The sequence below is a fragment of the Neofelis nebulosa genome, chromosome 10 (assembly GCF_028018385.1).
Source record: "Neofelis nebulosa isolate mNeoNeb1 chromosome 10, mNeoNeb1.pri, whole genome shotgun sequence".
NCBI lineage: Eukaryota > Metazoa > Chordata > Mammalia > Carnivora > Felidae > Neofelis > Neofelis nebulosa.
Window position 1 is genome coordinate 53595514 of NC_080791.1, and position 24276 is coordinate 53619789.

The following is a 24276-nucleotide window of genomic DNA, read 5'->3' on the forward strand; positions in this document are numbered from 1 at the left end:
GAAGTTGCTTTGACCCTCTCTATTGGGTCAGCTGCACCAGAAGGACCTAACACGTCATCTCATCTGAACCTTCATTTTATAGATAAGAAAATTGAAGCCAAGGGGCGCCTGGGTGGCTCAGTCGGTTGAGCGTCCGACTTCGGCTCAGGTCACGATCTCGCGGTCCGTGAGTTCGAGCCCCGCGTCAGGCTCTGGGCTGATGGCTCAGAGCCTGGAGCCTGCTTCTGATTCTGTGTCTCCCTCTCTCTGCCCCTCCCCCGTTCATGCTCTGTCTCTGTCTCAAAAAAAATAAACGTTAAAAAAAATTTAAAAAAAAAAAAAAAAAAAAAAAAAAAAAAAAAAAAAAGAAAATTGAAGCCAAAAGAGGAAGAGTAACTTTCCAAAGATCCCACAAGTTAGGCAGCAGGTACCAGAACCTAGGTCTCCTGTCTTCCTCATTGGTTCATTTCAACAAATACCCATCAAGTATGTGCTACGTGCAAGGCAAGGGAATAGGTCCAAAGTTGCCTTATGGTGGTTATAGTCCAATGGAGGGAATAAGCATTAATTGCAAAATGAACACTTTACGTATACTTGGGACGCTGGCTTCCAGGGAGGACAGAGCACCAGGAAAGCATGAAGTGGTGGGCCTGCCAGGCTGGGACTCGTGGCCTTGAACCCATCTCACTGCCTCCCAGGGAGATGCATGTTGACTCCCATGACCACATTGCTGGCCTTGTCTCAACTCTCTTTGGCAAGATTCGTATTTATGAGGACCATAGCTCTTGACCCAAAACTGAGACAGTGGGGACTGGCAAAGGATTATTTCTGGTTTGTGAATTTCTTAGTGAAGTTATTACAATGTTAAAGCTAATCAATTCAATAATAATAATAATTGCAGCTCTCATTTATTGAATGCCTGCTTATGTTACCCATAACTGTGCCAAATAATTGACATACATTATCTATCTCATTAGCCTTCTCACCAACTCTTTGAATTAGGCCTTACCTCCATTTTGCAGATGAGAATACTGAGGCCTAGAGAGTTAAATAATCTGCCAGTCATCACATGGGTAGTAAGTAAAAAGGTAGTATGGGGATTTGTACTGAAGGCTGCCCAGTCCCAAAGTCCACACCATGTTACAGCAAATGGTTTTAATTTAAAATTTAGGATCAAATGGTGTGACATCGTAACTGCCTTAGAAAGCCAGGATCCGAAAAAACAAAAAGTTATTTTAAAATAGTATGTGTGAAGTGTCTAGCAGAGCGGTTAGCCATGGTAGACCCTGAGCAGACGGCAACTGTCATCGTATTACCATCCTGAAGCCTCTAAACCAGGCGTTGGCAAACTACAGCACACAGGCCAAATCTGGCCCATCACCTGTTTTCACCAGTAACGTTCTATCAGAACACAGCCGTTCATTTATAAGTTATATCTGGCTGCTTTCCAGCTACAATAGCAGGTTTGATTAATTGCAACAGAGACCATGTGGCTCCCGAGCCTAAAATATTTATTATCTGAACCTTTACGGAAAAAGTTGTCTGACTCTGATCTAGACAAGTGCCTCAGGTTTCTGTGTTGCCTTTCTATGAGCCCTGTGTATGATTATGGGTACAACTTATGATACCGTGTGCCCTTTACTCAAAATAGAAGGTGAAAAGGTCAGTGTAAGACTCAGATATTGTGTTCAAGCTGTATGTCAGACTCTGTGCTTCATGCATACACTATCTTATTTAATCCCATGAACAGCCCCATTTTATAAGTAGGCTGAGGCTCAAAGAAATTAAACAAGGTGCTTGGGTCCTAAAAGCCACTGAGTGACGGACCCAGACTGATAGGGCTTCCAGGTTCGTGCTCTCGCACAAGGGGTGTTCTTTGCATCTCACAGGAGGCTACATCTTGGAGCAAGAGAAAGCGGTCCACTACCATTCTTAACAATTGGACTCTACTTCCTTCCTCCAAGACTGATTTCGAATACAAATGAGGCTCAGTTGAAAGGCAATCCCAGCTGGATGGATAAACATTTAAATGGGACTGACTGGGGAAAGAGGGAGTCTGTAATGGTTTTGGCCAGGAAGGGCGGCCGGTCAGGTCAGGATGGCTGGGTAATCACCTGCATGCACAGCACTGCTCCTGCGCCTTTACGACTGCTTTCTCGATCACTTTTGGGGTGACCATGCTGGTGGCTTCCCACCTTTCCCAACAGGCTTCTGCTGTGCAGAGACCACAGCACTGCTTCTAAGCTTCTGGAAGGATCCTGCTAGGCTTGGAGTGCATGGTCGAGAAATGTTCCTTCCTTTGAATGACAAACACCGTGGCCAGATTGATTGGTTGCTGTTTGAATATCTCAAATACAAAGGAACGTGCTCCTTTCTTTTACTTTGCAATAAAAGGCAACTACCAAAGGTCCTTGAAACACTAAAGTTTTATATTCTAATTGATGGTTCACTCAGTGAGCCCGTACCTTGGCCTACGTCTTTTACTGAACAGCTACATTCACATTTGTCCCATTTAAGAATAATGGGCCAATTTTCAGTTACTCCCTGGCAAAATTCAGTCGGTAGCCATATTCGTAGCAGTCTGCTGCTCATAATAATGAATTAAGCTTTATAGATGACTTTCGCGTCCATACCTTTCCCTGAGACCGAGCAGGGGTAGAGACAAAACGCAGAAGGCATGCCAGCGAAAGCTGTTTTTTGATAGCTGCTCTGAGAAAGGAGCTAGCGGATGTTAAAATGAGGACTTGAATGAAAACCAAGTGGCAAAATAGAAGCTGAAGTGAACCATGTAACTTAGCAGATTCTCAGACACAGATTCCTGAGCCCCAAACTCAGAAGGGTTTCAAAAGGTGGTAATAAAAAGCCTGTAAATCTACCTGACAAGTAATAATAACTCCCCACCTTATTTGTTGGGCAAAGCAGAACCGAGGCAGAGTCTAAACATTGCCTGACCCTTCTTGATGAAATCACCCGAGGTTCTCCCAGACAGATGGTCACTCCTGTATCAGGTTCCCACCATATTTTGTACATCTCCCCGAGGGCACGTAGCAGTGAAATATTTTGCTTATACAAATCTGTCTCCTTTGATAGGCTGCATGCTCCTCAAGAATAAGAACTAGGTCTTATTCATCTCTATACCTCCAGGGCTGGCCCAGAGAAGGTGCTTAATAAATGACAGACAGGCACACAGATGTACAGATGAACTACATTAGGGAAGGGCAGCTTGCCTGTACCTGCATTTGCAAACACAGACGGCCCTAGTTAGTCTGTCTTCATGGCAGTCTATGGGGCTTTTATGCATGCCGAACCCTCTTCTTAGGGGCTATAGATAAGATGGGAAGAAAGAGACCTAAGGACTCTTCCTCAAAGCAAAGACAGCTTAGGAGAAAACAGGACAAAATAAATGAAAAGCCTAGGGTCCAATATAGGGTCCAATATGATTGACCCAGTAACCAGTGCTGGAAAAAGCATAGCCCTTTTAGAATGAGACCCAGCAGTGCTGAGGGAACATGAGGAGTATACTGGGGGGATGATCGCTTCATTCCAAACAGCCCCCCAGAAACAGGAAAGATACACAGGAGTGAACATGGAGCAAGGATCAGGCAAAATTTCCACCACTCACATTCTGACAGGCTCACATCCACTGACCCACCCTTGGGAATCCTGATCACTTTTGAAAGGGAGGATTTCAGATGCCGAAGGTGTGACTTTCAGACCTACCCCCAGCACTTTCCAACTTCCTAATCGTGCGGCCCTAGCAAGTCCTTTCACCTCTGCATCTCAGTGGCCCTCTCAGCAAAGTGGCAGTTCCTAGCGATCCATCTTCCCCGGGTGCCAGGGGCAATGATATGCGGAGGGATGTGAGAGCATTTTCCAAGCAGGCAGGAAGAGCGTGAGTGTGTGTGACTGCAGGTGGCTGTGGACGATCAGACCTCGATTCTGCGTGCTTTGCCTTGCAGAGGGTTGCCCTGGGTTGTGCAATGGCAATGGCAGATGTACCTTGGACCTCAACGGGTGGCACTGTGTCTGCCAGCTGGGCTGGAGAGGAGCGGGCTGTGACACATCCATGGAAACCGCCTGTGGTGACAGCAAAGACAACGATGGAGGTAAGGCTCCGGCACCCAGGGGCCCCATGCAGCTCCAGTGGGGGGTCGGGGTGGGGCCACAGGGTGGCGGGTGGGCATTATCGAGGCCACAGACCCCTGGCATACCAGCTGTCCAGTCAAGGAGGCCTGCAGGGCAGGCAGAAAACTGCACATGTGGTCTAAGGAATAAGTACATATCTCCACTTGTTCCATCTTAATTAATTTAAATGAACTAATGTAAATAAAATTAATTGCCATCTGACAGCAAGTGCAGGGGAGAAGGCATATGGAAGAAAGAATTTTCTAGCAACTCAATAGCAGGATGATTTACCTGGCAAAGTCATGAAGTCCCCCTCACTGGAAATGGACAAGAAGAGGCCATCCAGTTTTGTGTTACAAAAAGTGGCAGAAAGGACGCCTCTCCAGGGGAGGGAGCTTGAGTTCCCTTCAGCTGACACCCCTTCTCCCCTCATTCTGGTAATACCCTCACTGAGCCACCTTGCCCCACATCCTGTGTTCCCGTGGGTTTATAATAGAGTTGGTCTTAGTTAATAGGTTTTTTTCCCAAGTGCTGCACAGTCAAGCCCCTAAAGAGGAGTGGCCTAGTCTTGTGGAACATTTCTTAGCTGAGACAGAAGAGACCAGGGTTCCAATCCCCATTTGTCTTTGACCTCTGTGTATCCCTAAGCAGGTTACTTGATGTCTCTGGGCCTCACACTCCCTATTTATAAAATAAGGCAGTTGGATCATGAGGACCATTCCAGTCCTTAAATTAGTCTAGAATTAGCCTTTGTCTTTCTGTTGTGTTACCTTGGATAAATATAATCACGATGTGCCCTACTTTCTCTCCTGGAAGATAGGTTGATTCTTCCTAATTCTCCTAATCTCAGGGGGTTAGTAGGAGAGATTAAAAACAGAGAAATGAAAAAAAAAAAAAAAGAAAGAAAGAAACAGTCGACCCTTTCTTTCTAACGATGACCTAACAGCTGGCCTAATCCAAATGTGTTTTTGCATTTATACTAAGGGACTTTCTAATGTACAGCACGGATTAGGAAATCAGCAGGCCAGAAACTCAGCATCCCAACCTCTGGGAATTTTCTACTTAGTGTGATTCTACAATCTCAGAGCACCATACAGATTAAAAGGCCATGCGGGGGTTTGTTGTGATTATTCTGGTTCATTTGCTTTCAGTTGGCTACAGCAGTTTGGAAAGGGCTATTTCAGACCACTGGTCTTTGTCTGAACCAGTTTTCAGTCCATCTCCCTGCTGCCTGCATCCAGGAGGTCGTCAGGCCTATGCGCCAGTCAGGACCTTGTGGAATAGTTGTCAACAAGGAGCTCATAGGATTGGGCCTTGGCAGATAAGCAGAGACAGCAGGTTCAAGTTCTCCTCTTGAGAACTTGCAGGGTCAAAATGTCCCTTAATCAATCTGAAACTTAGGGAGTCCATTAATTCCTGTGTTCCGTAAATATCCAGAGTTCCTCTTGTGGGGCCAGGTCCCAGGCCAGGCACAGAGATGACAGAGTCCTGTCCCTGTGCTCCAGGAATTCAGATGGGGGAGAAAAGTCCAAGGTGAAGTGCTAGTGGACAGTGGGATACTGTTACAGAGTCCTCTATTGGTCGGTGTGGGAGCAGAGAAACATTCACCTGGAAGGTGTTTCCTGGAAAGGAAGGGGCTTTCTGTTCAGAGAAATCGTCCTGGGCAAAGGCAGAGCAAAGCACTGAAGGGCACCAAGCATCCTTGTCTTCAGGCAAGAAGAAGTGCGATAATATTTGCTCTTCATAGGAAAGAGATGTCAGCCTAAATTATCTGCATCACTCCCCAGCCTTCTCCTTTACTTTGCCTTAGACACAATTCCAATGGCCAACAATAACTTCACGTAGTTAGAAGAGAAGGGGACAGGAGCTGCACCATGAAGTCATTCCCCTGTCAGGAATGCAGGGTCTTGGCCAAAGCCCTCAAACAGCTGTTGAGCATCTGGGCAGCAAAGGAACCGTGTGTCCTTGACAAATGTGGGGAGAGGGCACACATACAAGAATAGGTTATAAAACAAGGTTCGTCTATTGCCTCACATGAAGCACAACCCTTGTGTATCCTGTTTACCATCCTTCAGCCTGCCCTCCCAGGGCTAAAACTCGCCAGTGTTTGCATGGGGCAGGGACACACGAGAGAGCCCAAAGCCCCACAGCTTCGGTGGGAGAAGGAGCTTGCCATCATAGAAAACAGGATTGATCCAGACCCCAGAGGAATGTAGCCTCCTCCAGGCACTCTGAGAGATAAACCAGCAGGGACTAGAAAAGAACAACCAGAAAATCCTCAAGTACAGGGATTAGACCTCTTGCATTTATGGAGCATGTTACAGACTGAGACGAGCTTTTACATACCTCTTAACAAAGCCATATGGTAGCATCATAACTTGAGTTCATTCACGTACTCAACCAACATTAAATGAATGTCTACTATGCATCAGGCCCTGTCCTGCATCCTGGAGTTTCAGAGACAAATAAGACATGGTCCCTGCCCTTATGAAGTTCACGGTCTGGAGGGAGAGATAAGCAGCCTGCATTTGCATTGCAGTAAGATAATTGCTGTGGTGAAGGAGTATCCACTCTTTCAACTGATATTATCACTTGCCTGAGCACCCTACTGGGAACTGTGATATGCTTCCTGTCCTGTGAGGCCTCCAGTCTAGCCAGGAAGACATTCATGGGTCATCATGGTTGGGAAGACAGCTAGCCTGGGAGACCAGATTGTTAAGCAAGCTTGGTTTTGGGTTCTCAACTGTAAAATGAGGAAATGTCTTACCCAGGGTCCTCTCAGCTTGGTGGGCTCTCCACCCATTGGGGGAGCTAAGGAGATGGTGCATGAGGTCCCTGCTTTGCCGGGCAGCACAGAGGAAACAGCCATGGGGAGTAGACTGTCCCCTAGTACTGGAGGGGGCAAGTCTATCTTCACTGGCCTGTTACCCTCAGTCTTGGCCAAACGGGAGCAGTTTTGGTGGAGGGAGGAATGGGGCAAGCTATACAAGGCATCCCAGAGTGAGCCATATTTAGCCCTGGGCTGTTTTCAGTTCTGTCAAGCACACATTTGCTGGACTCCTACTGTCTCCAGGACACCATGCTCCTTTCTGAGGGGATAGAAAGAACCAGTGAACGTGGCCCATTCTTTCTCCCTTAGGAAGCCCACAGTCATTTGGAAGAAATTGCTATCCTAACAACCCAATCTAGTGGAGACAGAATGGAATACATGCCTTTCTTTCAGCCACGATGTGGAACGCAGCATAATTCCAGATAAATAAGGCAGGGTGGCAGGGAAAGCGTTAGAGTCTAGCTGAGTGTTGTTCTCGGCTGATGTGACACGGGGGCTCGGAGAAGGAAATGGCAGAGTTTAATGTCGAGGAACAGGACTGGAGGAGACACTGCAGCTCCCTCCTCCTCCTCTCTGCGTGTTGCAGGCAGGGAAACCGGAGCCCAAAGAGGGGGTGTTCCATCACACAGGAAGTGAGTCACATGGCCTGCGCTAGGGCCCAAGACTCTTGGGCCATTCCACGTGGCCTCATAACCCTACAGTACTTCTGCCTTCTAGCAATTCATCCTCTTCCTAGAAATGCAGTGCGAGCGCTTACTCAAATTTAAATAGGCTACTACAGTTCCCAAAGCTGACGAGGGGCTGAGAATGATAATCTGTATGCCATTTTACAGTTTGCAGAGCAATTATGCATCCACCCAGTAACTCTCGAGGTGTGTGGTGTTATTATCCCCTTACTATTTCTGTATAATGAGGAAACTGGGGCTTAGTGAGGGGAAGTATTTGCCCGAGTCACACAGCTGATGGGTGGCAGAAACGGTCATAGTCTGAGAGGTCTGGCCACGCTGTCTCTTCAGTGTGCCCAGACTTCAGACTCATGGTTCCATGGTAAACCCAACTGCAGCTCTTCAAGTTATCTGAGAACTTCTGGTTTCTCTCCTTTCCCAACTTGCTAGGCTTAAGGCAGTCCTTTCTAAATTAAACTTGAATTTCAAGCTTCATGAAGAATGCTGTTGAGGTATTTTTAAACTATGAGACAAAAAAAAAAAAAAAAGAAAAAAAAGTTCACAGTATGGCTGAGTTGGGTTTAGCGTTATTAGGTTGTTTTTGGTTTCATGTGTGGTCATGGTGTGTAAAACCAGAAAACAGATCCTGAATGTGACACAGTGACTCCCAGTGCGCTGATCCTCTTTTGGGGCTACCTTCACCCTTAACCTGCCTGCAAGATATCACCAGAACACTGGTTGGTAAGATGGCCAAGCAAAGCCAGCAGGCAGAGGCCCAGGCCTAACACTCCCTGTGAACTCCTCTGTGTGCCCCACCTAACAAGAGGTGCCTTCTTCATATAGTACCAGCTGTGAAACCCTTCAGGAAGTGCTGTCGAATGCATCCTCTCGTCCCTCTCATAGTGACCCTCTGATGGGGGGTGGGGGGGGGTTGCTCATTTCATGTCCATTTCAGGGATGGTGAACTGTGGCCCTAAGGTGCGAAGTGACTGTAAAATGAGACTGGTAATTAATGCCTGCCTTACAGGGTCACTGTGAGGATTGTAAATGTTGTATTCAAAGTGGCTGAAAGGCAGGGGCACCTGGGTGGCTCACTTGGTTGAGCATCAGACTCTTGATTTCAGCTCAGGTTGTGATCTCAAGGTCATGAGATGGAGGGCCCCTCGTAGGGCTCTGTGCTCAGTTGGAAGCCTGCTTGAGATTCTCTCTCCCTTTCCCTGTGCCCCTCCCTTACTACCATGCACGAGAGCAGACAAACTCCCTCCCTCTCTCTCTTTCTCTCCCTCTCTCTCCTTCTCAAAAAAAAACTAAAAAAAAAAAAAAAAAAAAAAAAAAAAAAATCCCGAAGTGCCTGAGAGGCAACACAGCACAGTGATTAAAAGCGCAGGATTGGGGCGGGGTGGGGGAGGGGGGAGGCAGGCACCTGGGTGGCTCAGTGGTTATGAGTCTGACTCTTGGTTATGATGTCACCGTCGTGAGTTCGAGCCTTGCATCAGGCTCCATCCATGCTGTCAGTGTAGAGCCTACTTGGGATTCTCTCTCTCTCCCTCTGTGCCCCTTCCCCACTCGATCTGTCTCTCAAACAAATAAACTTTAAAAAGAATTTTTTTAAAAAGTACAAGATCTGTGCCCAGATGTTCTGGATTCAAACCCTGGCATGCTTGCTGCATTGCCCCTGTGTGGGCTCCTCGGCCTCTCTAAGCCTCAGTCCCTCACCTGCAAATATCACTTCTCATTCTCCTGTGCCTTTCCATCTGTAAGCACAGAAGCATGATATTTATTATAAAATAAATATATAGCCATCTATAAATAATTATTTTTAAAAATGGAAATGATGCTGTCTATGAAATTTTACACTCTACTTATTTTACTTACAATTATAATGCTTCTCCATATAATAATGTATTTCGAAACTTTTTCATCCTTTGATTAAAATGTGTATTCCAAACTGTCACGTGCTCATTGCTAGAAAGAAAATAATTCAAGTGTTCAAAAAGGAAAGTACTGGCCATGATATAGGGAGCATCCCCTCAGTTCCAGGCACTGTACTGGATGCTCTGTGGACGTGATGTCTAGCCCTTCGCAACAAACCTGCAAGACAGACATTTCCATGCAGGGAAACTGAGGCTCAGTGAGCTGAAGCTATTTGCCCAGTGTCACAAAGTGACAGCAGGAGAGCTAGGTTTAGAGTGGAATGGGTGTTTAAAAAAGAAGAAGCCAGAATATAAAATCCACTGGATTCTAAAACAACCAGACCCTTTGGATGAAGGATTTGTAAGCAGCTTCAAGGTGTGATAAGCCCTTCAGGTACTGTCGGCCCCATGAAAACGATCATGGATTGCAATACAGATCACTGATAGATGCCACCTGGAAGAAGTTTCAGGAAAACAGAGAACAAAGCTCTCTGCCCTCCTTCCTCCTCCCCATTTCCCATTGCTAGAATGGAGAGCTCACATAAGGCCATAGCATTTGGAAACCCTTCAGACTATCTCTAAACCACATTTCTTGTGATAAGAGACAAGAGAGAAATTGACCTTTAAAAATCTTGTGTTCCAAGGGGCAGATAGAGATTTTGCAAGCCTTTTCAAAGAAGGCACAGAATTTATTATAGCAAATGACAAAACCTTCTTCCAGATGTGTACAGAGAGGGAGGCATATTCCACCCCCCACGCCCAGGGCCTCCCTGGAAGCCGCTGTGCGGCCAGACTACAGACAACCTCGAGATGAGGCTGGATGCTGGGTTGTGGAGCTGGGGCAGGAGTTAAGTCCACAGAGAGATAGAGGGACTTGTTATACAGGGTCCACGAGTGTAAGGAACGTGCAAACAACTGTGATGCAAACAGTTTGCTAGTTCGTGGATTTCCCGGACCCACTCTTAGCTCTGTTCTCCTTTTGGCTTGTTCACGTCCACCCCTCTAGTCCTAGTTTAAGCATTCTGTCTTCCAGGAAATATGCCAGCCCTCAGCCCAAGCTGGGTTCCCACCTCCAGGCTTCCCTAGCCCCATCTCGACCTTCTTTCCCAGTGCTCTTTGGTCCCTGGCTGACCCAGAACACCGACTCCTGCAGAGGCATGACCGTTTTCTCCCTGTTTGTCCAGTGCCTGGTGCAGGGCCTGCCCCCATGCCTCCTTTCTAAGGAGAGGAATGAACTCCTACTGGGGGGACTGGCTTCCACCACACCCACGGCCCTCAATGGGCCTGCCAACGTGATTGAGCTGTTTGATTCGGAGTCCTCATATAATCATTCATTCGTTTGTTCATTCATTCAACAAATGTGATGCTCACTGTGTGCAAGGCTCTGTGCTATGCATTTGGGATAGAGAAGTAAACAAGTCAGTTCCCGCCCTCTGTGGAAGGACCAGAATGTCCAAAGCATGGATAAAGATGTAGACTATAGGATAGTGGCGAACAGCTGGATTTGGAGAAAGATAAGAAACCCAATTCCCAGCTCTGCCACACCTCACCAGCAGTAGGACCCTGAGTAACTCATTTAACCTGAGCCCCACGGTCCTCCCTGGTAAAGAGAAGAAGGCTAGCTGAGCCACCAACTTCAAAAGGACCCTCAGGCACACCTTTCACTTTCTGTGGAAGTTTCTGTAGGCCAGCCACCAGGGGAGATGGGCCTGCTGCATAGAAAGGCCAGGAGGTGGCTGTCCTGCAGGTTAGACCCCAAAGGCTGCCCCATCTACCCTCTGTCTAACCGAGGAGGACACCGACATCAGATGGGGGGATGAGTCACCCAAGGGCCCACCACTCACTGGCAGCAGTTAAGATCACAAAATGAGCAGAAAGCCGCTGCCGCTCAGGATGGTGACTGATGGCAGAGGACCTCACCCAGCCCTGGGCTGCAGCACATGTCTGCGGAGGGGACTCCAGGGACCAGCCACAGGTGTGGGGAGGACACTAGAACCTCAGCGAATGACTCACTTACTCTTTACAACCCAGGAAACCTTCAGCAATCCTGAGGGACTGATACAGCTTATTATCCTGGTTCCATATGAATAAATGACATTTCAGACCTAAGAAGGGAAGTGCCAGAGGTCTCACCCCCAGAAAGTGACAGAGCCAGGGAAGGAACTGGCTCTTTGGGACTGGTTTATTTTTTCTCTCCTGTTCCCTACTCCCCAGTTCTCAAGGTCACTTGACACCAGCAGGGGACGCACTGAGGAGGGGGCTGGAGGAAACAGCGTAGCCCTCATCCTCAAGTGGATAGCACTTAGATGGAAATACTGGCAAAAGGCAGCGAGCGCTCAGTGGACCATGCAGCATTTTAGCCCTGGAGGGCTTCAAGTTCAAGGTCACATGTACTTGAACTGCTTTGGGATGTTCATTTAGTACGCCCAGAGACCTGCATTTTTTTTTCCTGGTTTTTTCCTCCCTCCCTCCCTCCCTCCCTCTTTTATATCTTTCTTTTTAATCTCTAGTCTGACTTTTTTCTGGATACTTCCTTCCCTCTTTCCTTTGCCCTCTAGTCCCTCCGGAGGCATTGCTGCCCTCCAATCTCCAGGAGCCCGAATGGCGTCTAACATTTCCTTCTACCCCCTTTACTTTCACCGTGTATGCAGAGAGAAGAGGGAAAAAAGATATTTCTGGAGAAAAAAATGTTCTTTCCCAAAAGGTAATATTTAGAGTTCAAGAGGGTTTTACTGAAACTTTTAAAGAAACAGAAAAATACTATTTTTCTGGGTTTTTTTTTTTTTTCTGTTTGTCATAAGGAGGGTCTCTCAGTGGGAATAGCATACAAATGAAACATGGACATTATATAAGCCAGCCAACTTCTGTATAATATACAATTAAGTAAACTATGAAGTCCTTGGAAAATGTAAATGTTTCCAAACTAGCCAAACCAGAGAATCATGAAAACTATACATTGATGTGTTTCTAGTCTACCCCCAAATTTACTTTTCTGTCCCCAAAGCATGCTTTTTCCTCTTAACATGACTCTTCTAAAATCTGTCATCTATGCCTAAGAAAACAAAAGTGTGGAAGAGTCTGTCTCCCTCCGGGGTAGCCACATGCACTGTATCAGGCTGCCATATGCTGTGTTTGAAGATGGGGGCAGGGGTGGGGGGGTGCCTGATTGGCTCAGTCAGTTAAAGGTCCAATTCTGGATTTTAGCTCAGGTTATGATCTCATGGTTCTGTTCGTGGGGTCGAGCCCAGTGTTGGGGCTCCATATGGGCCTACTTGGGATTCTCTCTCTCGCTCTCAAATAGACTTAAAAAAAGAAAATAGAGAGGTTTGCACGAAAGCTCACCTTGTAAACTGAGCCTTTGATAAGAATTTTGTGTCCCCAGTCATTTTTGAAATAGGTGCTTCATTTAACAAGATGATCGTCTCTATTAGCAAAGGTTTAGGCCACATTTACTGCTCTGCAAATATTTGCTAAGTGAATAGTTGGGAAGGCGTCAGCAGACAGAACTCTTGGCCTGGCGTCTGTCCATCCTGTGAAGCGTACAGTGAGCAATTGCACAGTCCCAGGTCCCCCACAAGAGCCCTGTTTGTGTGCCGTGGCTCCGTTTCAGAGAAGCCCGATCTTCAAGTCCCCTGGGTCTCTGCTTCCCTAACTTGAAGGTGCGTCTCTTAGGCCATCTTTGTCTCCTCAGTTCTTCACAGCCAGGCTGCAGCCAGAGAGGGCAGCCCTGAAGTGTGCGATGGAGTGGGGACCCGGGACAGGCCTGTTACGGGGCTAGCCGTCCAAGGAAGCACCCAGCCAAGGAGCTAACAGTGACTCTTACTTAGCAAGCGTGTCCTTAGGTGCTGGTCGTCATGCTAAGTGCTCCACACCCATGATCTCACCCACTCCCCTCAGCGTCCGTGAGGTAGGTCTGACTGTGCCTCTTACACACGGGCCCAGCTGAAGCTCAGGGCCCTTGCTGAGACTTTCATTTCCAGCAGAATGGCCACCTGGATCATCGCAAAGACCCTCTGATCACAAGAAACAATAATTTGTTTCTAAAAGGGAAAGGAAAAAGGAGTATGGGGATGCCAGAAGCAAGGATGAAGCGGGAAGCTAGTGCAGGAGGCACAGGGCTACTGGAAGGAGCTCGATGTCTGGGGAAGGAGACAGAGAAAATCAAAATTGCAGAGCAAGGGTTGGGGGGCGAGTGCTGTGACGGAGGTCGCCCTGGGAGCCGGAAGGGCACGGAAGAGTGCCATTTCAGCAAGACTCATAAATTCATGTTTTCCACTTAAGAAAAAAGAGTTCCCAAAAGTCTCAACCTTTCATACTCAGAAAGAACTGGGCTCGGATTCCAAGACAGCTTCTCTGACCACATGACCTTGACCAACTTACTCTAGTACTTTGAGCCTCCGATTCCTTCTCTGTAAAATGAGTGTGATGGTGACAACAGTGGCTACTTCACAGAGCTGGAGAGATTCGAGGACACGTCCTTTGAAAGCATTCATTGCCAAGCATTTAGCACAACGTCCATGATGATCATCGTTGAATATAATATAAATAATAAGAATAGTAATTCCTGGCTAACCTTCCCCCAGGACTAGAGAACAGAAAGCAGTTCTTCCAGGGCGCCACAGAGCAGAGTGTTTATAAAGAGGTAAAAGACTGGCTTCCAGGGTCTGCTCTCGCCGGTAAACAAGAGCAGGCAATAGCTAATAAAATTTCAAATTAGCCATGACTTTTCACAGCCCTTCAATTGTGCTGGCTGATTTAATGGTCAGCGTCCCTGCTCGCTGGGATTGAATAATGGAGCATTTCTGCAGAGTTATGGATGCAGCAGCTGAATCTGTCATGCTAACATCAATAGCAGAATGCAAATAACCCTCAGCTTGGGCTGTAATTATGTGTTTAAGCGACGTCTGACAGGGCCAGCGTGGGAATGTGTGATGGAGGAGATGCAAGAGAAGACAGGTGCTTTGCGAGGCAGTTAGCGGGTGTATCTGGGAGCTGGGACAGGAGCCACAAGTTAGGACCCAGGACAGCGCTGGGGTGAGGGGAGCCCTTTCCTCCACATCTCAGGATGAATCTGGCAGGTGAGCAAAGAACAAATGGCCCTTCGCTTTGATGAGCCATGTCGTAGACTCAGGGACAGCAAGGGGAACAAGCCCTTAGTAAGCACTTACTGTTTATGGCGTACTCTGCTAGATTTGGGGACATATACTATGTTTTCTATTTATGTAACAAACACTTATGTGGCACTTTTACAATCCCCTTATGAGACATGTGCGAAACAGAGGCCAGAGAGTTTAAGTAACATGCCCAAGGCCACACAGTGGTAAGTTTCAGAGCCAAGATTTGGCCCCAGACAGTCTGGGCCCTGAAATCCAGGCACTTTGCAGTGTGGTACCCTCAAGGAAGTTATAAAGTCTTGGATACCATGCAAAAGTGGGTGAGAAAGACAAGGGATTTTTGTCCCTAATTGACTAAGGGGGAAAACTGGATTTCAGGCAGGTCAGGGAGCTTGCCCGAGGCCGCAATACCTCTGAGGCTGGGAAGGGGGCCTAGGGGTGCCGCGTGGGGCACCAAATCTGGCCAGTGCAAATGCAGTGCTCTGCTGGGCAGCACCTCTGTCGTAAACCCAGGGAGACAGAAGCGAGGGAGGTATGTCAGTGATGAGGAGACTGGGGCTCGGAGAGTAAGTGCAGGAATTCATCCAGGGGCATTCTTAGCCACAGTTCTGGGACTTGAACTTCAGCCTTGGCCTCATGATCCATCCACCATACCGCACTGTTTAATTGGATTGAATGAAGTGGGTGGTTTCCTGGCTTTTATGGACACTGTCATTTGGTTTCATCCCCTGCTTCATTTGTTAATCCATTCCATTCTCTTTGGTTTATTTATTTAACAGCCATGTTTGAATACTTGTACTAAGTGCTGGGGACACAACAGAGATAACCAGAGCAGGATCTGTGTCCCCATGGCGGTGGGGAAGCTTGCCCAAAGCCACACAGCTAATAAAGCAAGAGAGGCAGAATTTGAACCCAGAGGAATGCAAGTCCTTAGACTGTTTTCTGCCCACAAAGCACACAGACTGTCACCCTGGGCTTTCCCTGTCCCCCACTTGGTGCAGTGTCCTCTAATCCCTGAGTTTGTTATTCTTTGTAAGCTACGCTGTTGGGTGCCTGTAAAAGCACATATGTGACCAAAAATCTGTGATCTGATTGGATTTCTTTCTTTGTACTTTGGGAAGCTGGAAGCCGTAATACAATTTCCAGTCCTGAAGAAATTTGTCCATGTGGCAAAGACATTCCCTGCTAGTAGCCCCTCGGTCAGAGACCTGAAGCCAACAGGCAAATGCAGGGACTCCCTCCCGCAGAAAGCAGAGCTGGGTCTCCCTGTATTTACATGGCAGCCGGCAGAGATGCAGGGAATCACAGCGCCTCTTCCTCACCCGCAAAGCTAGTTAGTTTAAGCAAATACCTCTTAAATACCTCTCAAAACCATCCGCTTATCTCCACCTCCACTGTTCACTGCTCTGGTCTCAGCACCCACTACCTTTGCTCTGTGCAACCTCAGAGATGCCTTCGCCACTATGGAACCCCCAGCTTCCGCTCTAGGCCAACTGCAGTCCCTTCTCCCTGTTACAGGGACGGTTCTTTCAGAGATGCAGATCAGATGATGTCACCCCTGCTTTAAACCTGCCAGTAGCTCCCACCGTCCACCGGGGGTGAAATGCAAACTGCCTGAGCCGGCCCGAGTCCCCGGCGCCTCTGCTTGGCCAGCATCAACGGCCCCCTTCCTGTGCTCACCCCTCACCTTCTGAGCTGAGTGTAGCAGCTCAGACGTTCAGTATGTTCTCTCACCTCTGGGCCCTCATGTAATTCCTTCAAATTTAAAGAAACAACAACAAAGAAACGCATGTCACACTGTACTCTTGCTTGTCCGACTCTCCTGTTAGGCTAGTGGGAGCAGATCTGAAGTGCCTGGATCCCCTTGGTCCCCAGCAAAGGCCTTGGCTTATGTCAGGCACTTAAAGTTTTCCAGCAAGTGGCAAATAGAGAAGCACGTGAAGGCACTGTGGACAAACGTGGCTGGTGGGACGTAGCACTATCAAGTTCATGCTCTGTCTCCCCTGCAGATGGCTTGATGGACTGCATGGACCCCGACTGCTGCCTCCAGCCCCTCTGTCACGTCAGCCCGCTGTGCCTGGGCTCCCCCGACCCTCTGGACATCATCCAGGAGACACAGGCCCCCGTGTCCCAGCAGAACCTGCACTCCTTCTACGACCGCATCAGGTTCCTCGTGGGCAGGGACAGCACACACATCATTCCGGGAGAGAACCCCTTTGACGGAGGGTGAGTCCGCTGGGCCTCAGATCCAGCCATGACTGTCTGCGGGAGAACTGAATCGCCTCGAGGGCCATGTTTGGGGTGGGTGGGAGGTGGGAGGAGGCCAGAAGGGTTCTTGATGGAATGTCAGGGGAAGCAGAGAAGCAGCCTCAGGTACCCACATTTAGAAAACTGCTATCCCAGGCATTTGGAATTTTAATGAGCAAAGTTTTGTTGTTCCCGCTGGGTGATAGATGGAGAGAGTGAGAAATCAAAGGTCCAAAGGGAATCTTGGATCAATACTCTCTTTGCAGTCAGCTATTACTGATTCTGCAGGCTCCAGACGAGCGGAAACCCTTTAACGCTGTTCAGGCTCAGAGCTGCCGTCCAGAAGGCTGTGGGGGTGGGGGCGCTCCCACTGGCATCTCAGGCCATCTGCCCATGCATTCCTTCACAGGTGTTCAGTTGTGTCCCCTACTGGACAGTTTTTTGCTGCAGTCCACTCTGTGCCAGATCCCGTGCTGGAATCACAGAGGTGAATAGAGCACAGTCCCTGTTCATTGGTCGCTTACAGTCCACTAAGGGGATGAAAAGAGCCCCGGTGTGATAGGCCAGAAAGAAATGTGCCCCCAGGGTACTCTGGGAACACAGAGGAGATACTCCTGGGTGGGGGGGAAACCACGACTTAAGAACTGAGTCTTAAAGATGAGAAATGGTTCTCTTGGCCAGGGAAGGAAGGGTGTTCCAGGGAGAGGGAACAGCTGTGCAGAGACCAGGGGCCTGAAAAGGCACAGGAGCCAGCATAAGATAGCTCTCTGTTCTCTGCTCCCCAGACCAGCGTCTGTGAATGAGACATACAATCCAAGAAAGAGCTACTTATAATAATTTCTTTTGACCGTCTTCCAATACAGGGACATCTCGTTCTCTAGGAGTCAGCACAGTTCAATTCAGCAGTTACATAGTGTGTCCCTTCTATGTCCGTGACTTCCATGCCAGAGAGTTCCAGCCCTGTAGGGACAATGGGCTATAATGAAGGGTAGGAAGGTTGAAGGCCATCCTCAAGTTCTGTTTCAAGGGGGAGATCAGCAGTTGGGGTGCCTGGCTAGCTCAGTTGGTTGGGCATCCGACTCTTGATTTCAGTTCAGGTCAAGACCTCATAGTTTGTGAGTTTGAGCCCAATTGGGCTCTGTGCTGACAGTGTGCCTCCTTGAGATTTTCTCTCTCTCTCCCTCTCTCTCTGCCCCTCCTCTGCTCTCTATCTCTCTTTCTCAAAATAAATAAATAAACTTTGAAAAATTAATAATGAAAGGGGAAATCAGCAGGCCTTAGTCATCAGTTGGGCCTGAGGAATGCAGGAAAAAGAAGTCTCGTACTCAGAGGCCTCAGGAGATAGATGGTGGTGCCTTCTCCAGGCTGGGGACCTGAGAGCAGCAGAAAGGTTGGGAGCAAGGTGATGACCTCCATCCTGAGCACGCTAAGGGCAAGGAAGGGACACATCTCAGTAGGACCCCCAAGGCACGTTCATAGTTCATAAGCAGTTCTGGAGCTCACACGGACGTTAGAGTTATCGATCTGGGAGCCAGCAACAAGCAGGAGTCGAGACCAGGAGCGCACAGCAGTCTGCTCCAGGAGAATGTGTGAGGGGAGAAGAGCAGGGACTAAGAAGGAATGAGGGGAAGCCACCCTGGGAGGTGGCGGTATCATCCCCAGAGTGTAACTGGGAACGCAAGGAGAAGGCCTCTCTACCGGGACGGGAAGGAGCCCTGGCTCTGGGCTTCACGCCGCAGGCCCAGGGGGTCGGTGGTGGGGGTGGGGTCCAGGGCATGGCCTCCCACTGCCCCAGCCCCCTCCCCACAAGGACAGGATGGAGAAGGTGAGGTGGGGGGAAACACTCTGAGCCAGCGGAAGAGGCATCACAGGAGTGGGTAAAAGCATTCAAAGTGTAACCTTGTTAGAGATGAAAATGCTTTTGCTGTTCCAACAAGTCTGTCATCTTACCCACAGAATATTGAGAGCCTCAGAGGTCAGATAACCTTCCCAAATTCACAGGCTGGTCAAGTGACAGAGCCAGGAGCTGAGCTAGAGAGAGGAGAAACCTACTCATTGATCTTGGTCAGAAACGCTGCTTTTGTCCCTGGGTAGGAAGCTTCCCGCTCTTTTATTCAGTTGCCTGACTTTGTCTGTGTGCTTGTGGGCCTTCCCATGGCAAGCGTTCTTTTAATCAACCGGAGATTTGAAGATTATTCCTACCAAGGGGAATAGTCCTTGCTCAGCCTTTCTTTAGCCGACCCATTATGGGATCTGATTAGGACTGTGGCCGCTTGGCTGCCCGTGGCTGTTGTGCCTAAGGAGTGCCCTGACCATGCCATCCTGGTCGGTGCCAGCAGGGACCATCTCCCCTGCATGTCTTCTGGTGATGCACCAAGCCTGCTGCTTACGTGCCACAGATCACGGCGGGACCTGCACGGGGATTTCAGGATGTTGCCCTGGCAGGTCTGACCTGCCTGAAGGTGCCTGTCAAGCAGGGAGCTTGAGAAACCTGTACCGGGAGAAATGGACCTCCGAGCATGAGGGAAGAGTATAGGCCAGTTCGTGTTTCACACCCTGGCTCTGCCACCGCTGGATCCGTGGCTCTGGGCAAGTGACTTAATAAAACCAATACGTGAACGTCTCCCAACCCTCTAAAGTGAGTCCTCCAGGAAGGGAACACATCTTACTCATTTTAGCGCTCAGTAGATGCTCAAAACAAATACGTATACTTACTGCCTTGAACAATGAAGGAATGGAAGAAGGGAAGGAGAGAGGGAGAGATGGACGGAGGAAGGATGGGAGGATACATTATCTATTTTCCTTAATTTGGGACTGAGGATTCAGAGTCCAGGGAGGTTAAATCATCTGCTAAAAATCATATTACAGATGAGCAGCAGAGGCAGGAGAAGTCGGCTCCCAGATCATTGTTTATGGATCTGTCACCTTCAGTTAAACTACAGATGCTTTGAAGGCAGAGACCATTCATCTCTCCAAACCTGTCATACTTAGGGCAGGGCCTGGAATATGGGATTCACTCTACAAATGAATGGGTAAATAGAAGCTTCTAAATGTTACTGTGAAAATTCCTTTTAGCTAATATTTGCCACATCATTATGTCTGTGCTCCTCACTGGTCTAGATTCACAAGGAGCAGCTATCTATCACTACGGAGTATCTCCAGACAGATTTTTATGTAAAACAAGCCCAAGCTGGAAACATGAGGCATCAGATGCTTTTCTCGTTGGACTAGCCCACAGGGTATTCCGTTTTCTTGATCTGGGCCAGCAATGTAGTGCTCATGTGCATAGTTGGGATAAAGTGAAACCTGATACCAAGTTTGGGTTGTTGCTTACTTTCCTTCCCCTCGTGTGAAGGAAGGCAGCTTGATAGAAAGTGCTAGAAAGTGCCCAGAGTTTGAATCGTGGCTTTCCCTCCCACCAGCTCTGTGTGGCCTTAGAGGAAACGATGTAACCTCTGTGCATGGGCCTCCGATTATAAGTTGGCAATAACAGTGACTATTTCGTGAATGCCATTGAGAGGGTTAACTGAAATAAAGCATCTGGCACAGAACTTGGTACTTAGGAGGTTAGTAAATGGTAGCTTTATGGCGGTGGCATGGCCTAGTGAAAGAAACACAAGCTTTGGAATCAGGCAACTGGATTTTTTTTTCTTTTTTTTTTTTTTCTTTTTTTCTTTTTTTATTTTTTAATATATGAAATTTACTGTCAAATTGGTTTCCATACAACACCCAGTGCTCATCCCAAAAGGTGCCCTCCTCAATACCCATCACCCACCCTGCCCTCCCTCCCACACCCCATCAACCCTCAGTTTGTTCTCAGTTTTTAACAGTCTCTTATGCTTTGGCTCTCTCCCACTCTAACCTCTTTTTTTTTTTCCTTCCCCTCCCCCATGGGTTTCTGTTACGTTTCTCAGGATCCACATAAGAGTGAAACCATATGGTATCTGTCTTTCTCTGTAAGGCTTATTTCACTTAGCATCACACTCTCCAGTTCCATCCACGTTGCTACAAAAGGCCATATTTCATTTTTTCTCATTGCCACGTAGTATTCCATTGTGTATATAAACCACAATTTCTTTATCCATTCATCACTTGATGGCCTTTTAGGCTCTTTCCATAATTTGGCTATTGTTGAGAGTGCTGCTATAAACATTGGGTTACAAGTGCCCCTATGCATCAGTACTCCTGTATCCCTTGGATAAATTCCTAGCAGTGCTATTGCTGGGTCATAGGGTAGGTCTATTTTTAATTTTCTGAGGAACCTCCACACTGCTTTCCAGAGCAGCTGCACCAATTTGCATTCCCACCAACAGTGCAAGAGGGTTCCCGTTTCTCCACATCCTTTCCAGCATCTATAGTCTCCTGATTTCTTCATTTTGGCCACTCTGACTGGCGTGAGGTGGTATCTGAGTGTGGTTTTGATTTGTATTTCCCTGATGAGGAGCGACGTTGAACATCTTTTCATGTGCCTGTTGGCCATCCGGATGTCTTCTTTAGAGAAGTGTCTATTCATGTTTTCTGCCCATTTCTTCACTGGGTTATTTGTTTTTCGGGTGTGGAGTTTGATGAGCTCTTTATAGATTTTGGATACTAGCCCTTTGTCTGATGTGTCATTTGCAAATATCTTTTCCCATTCCGTTGGTTGCCTTTTAGTTTTGTTGGTTGTTTCCTTTGCTGTGCAGAAGCTTTTTATCTTCATAAGGTCCCAGTAATTCACTTTTGCTTTTAATTCCCTTGCCTTTGGGGATGTGCCGAGTAAGAGATTGCTACGGCTGAGGTCAGAGAGGTCTTTTCCTGCTTTCTCCTCTAAGGTTTTGATGGTTTCCTGTCTCACATTCAGGTCCTTTATCCATTTTGAGTTTATTTTTGTGAATGGTGTGAGAAAGTGGTCTAGTTTCAACCTTCTGCATGTTGCTGTCCAGTTCTCCCAGCACCATTTGTTAAAGAGACTGTCTTTTTTCCATTGGATGTTCTTTCCTGCTTTGTCAAAGATGAGTTGGCCATACGTTTGTGGGTCTAGTTCTGGGGTTTCTATTCTACTCCATTGGTCTATGTGTCTGTTTTTATGCCAATACCATGCTGTCTTGATGATGACAGCTTTGTAGTAGAGGCTAAAGTCTGGGATTGTGATGCCTCCTGCTTTGGTCTTCTTCTTCAAAATGACCTTGGCTATTCGGGGCCTTTTGTGGTTCCATATGAATTTTAGGATTGCTTGTTCTAGTTTCGAGAAGAATGCTGGTGCAATTTTGATTGGGATTGCATTGAATGTGTAGATAGCTTTGGGTAGTATTGACATTTTGACAATATTTATTCTTCCAATCCATGAGCAGGGAATGTCTTTCCATTTCTTTATATCTTCTTCAATTACCTGCATAAGCTTTCTATAGTTTTCAGCATACAGATCTTTTACATCTTTGGTTAGATTTATTCCTAGGTATTTTATGCTTCTTGGTGCAATTGTGAATGGGATCAGTTTCTTTATTTGTCTTTCTGTTGCTTCATTGTTAGTGTATAAGAATGCAACTGATTTCTGTACATTGATTTTGTATCCTGCAACTTTGCTGAATTCATGTATCAGTTCTAGTAGACTTTTGGTGGAGTCTATCGGATTTTCCATGTATAATATCATGTCATCTGCAAAAAGCGAAAGCTTGACTTCATCTTTGCCAATTTTGATGCCTTTGATTTCCTTTTGTTGTCTGATTGCTGATGCTAGAACTTCCAGCACTATATTAAACAACAGCGGTGAGAGTGGGCATCCCTGTCGTGTTCCTGATCTCAGGGGAAAAGCTCTCAGTTTTTCCCCATTGAGGATGATGTTAGCTGTGGGCTTTTCATAAATGGCTTTTATGATCTTTAAGTATGTTCCTTCTATCCCGACTTTCTCCAGGGTTTTTATTAAGAAAGGGTGCTGGATTTTGTCAAAGGCCTTTTCTGCATCGATTGACAGGATCATATGGTTCTTCTCTTTTTTTTTGTTAATGTGATGTATCACATTGATCGATTTGCAAATGTTGAACCAGCCCTGCATCCCAGGAATGAATCCCACTTGATCGTGGTGAATAATTCTTTTTATATGCTGTTGAATTCGATTTGCTAGTATCTTATTGAGAATTTTTGCATCCATATTCATCAGAGATATTGGCCTGTAGTTCTCTTTTTTTACTGGGTCTCTGTCTGGCTTAGGAATCAAAGTAATACTGGCTTCATAGAATGAGTCTGGAAGTTTTCCTTCCCTTTCTATTTCTTGGAATAGCTTGAGAAGGATAGGTATTATCTCTGCTTTAAACGTCTGGTAGAACTCCCCTGGGAAACCATCTGGTCCTGGACTCTTATTTGTTGGGAGATTTTTGATAACCGATTCAATTTCTTCGCTGGTTATGGGTCTGTTCAAGCTTTCTATTTCCTCCTGATTGAGTTTTGGAAGAGTGTGGGTGTTTAGGAATTTGTCCATTTCTTCCAGGTTGTCCAATTTGTTGGCATATAATTTCTCATAGTATTCCCTGATAATTGTTTGTATCTCTGAGGGGTTAGTTGTAATAATTCCATTTTCATTCATGATTTTATCTATTTGGGTCATCTCCCTTTTCTTTTTGAGAAGCCTGGCTACAGGTTTGTCAATTTTGTTTATTTTTTCAAAAAACCAACTCTTGGTTTCGTTGATGTGCTCTACAGTTTTTTTAGATTCTATATTGTTTATTTCTGCTCTGATCTTTATGATTTCTCTTCTTCTGCTCGGTTTAGGCTGCCTTTGCTGTTCTGCTTCTATTTCCTTTAGGTGTGCTGTTAGATTTTGTATTTGGGATTTTTCTTGTTTCTTGAGATAGGCCTGGATTGCAATGTATTTTCCTCTCAGGACTGCCTTTGCTGCGTCCCAAAGCGTTTGGATTGTTGTATTTTCATTTTCATTTGTTTCCATATATTTTTTAATTTCTTCTCGAATTGCCTGGTTGACCCACTCATTTGTTAGTAGGGTGTTCTTTAACCTCCATGCTTTTGGAGGTTTTCCAGACTTTTTCCTGTGGTTGATTTCAAGCTTCATAGCATTGTGGTCTGAAAGTATGCATGGTATAATTTCAATTCTTGTAAACTTATGAAGGGCTGTTTTGTGACCCAGTATATGATCTATCTTGGAGAATGTTCCATGTGCACTCGAGAAGAAAGTATATTGTGTTGCTTTGGGATGCAGAGTTCTAAATATATCTGTCAAGTCCATCTGATCCAATGTATCATTCAGGGCCCTTGTTTCTTTATTGACTGTGTGTCTAGATGATCTATCCATTTCTGTAAGTGGTGTGTTAAAGTCCCCTGCAATGACCACATTCTTATCAATAAGGTTGCTTATGTTTATGAGTAATTGTTTTATATATCTGGGGGCTCCGGTATTTGGTGCATAGACATTT

The 24276-nt window shown here is 46.8% G+C and overlaps 1 protein-coding gene across 14 annotated transcripts in view; it reads left to right on the top strand.

The window, feature by feature from the left end:
* TENM4 (teneurin transmembrane protein 4) overlaps nucleotides 1-24276 on the top strand; it is a 2920333-nt gene that overhangs the window by 2799828 nt on the left and 96229 nt on the right. For all 14 annotated transcript variants that reach the window (XM_058690343.1, XM_058690336.1, XM_058690342.1 and 11 more), the window contains 2 exons: nucleotides 3939-4085; nucleotides 16636-16852. In XM_058690343.1, coding sequence (XP_058546326.1) covers nucleotides 3939-4085; nucleotides 16636-16852 — 364 coding nt within the window. The remainder of the gene's footprint in view (nucleotides 1-3938; nucleotides 4086-16635; nucleotides 16853-24276) is intronic.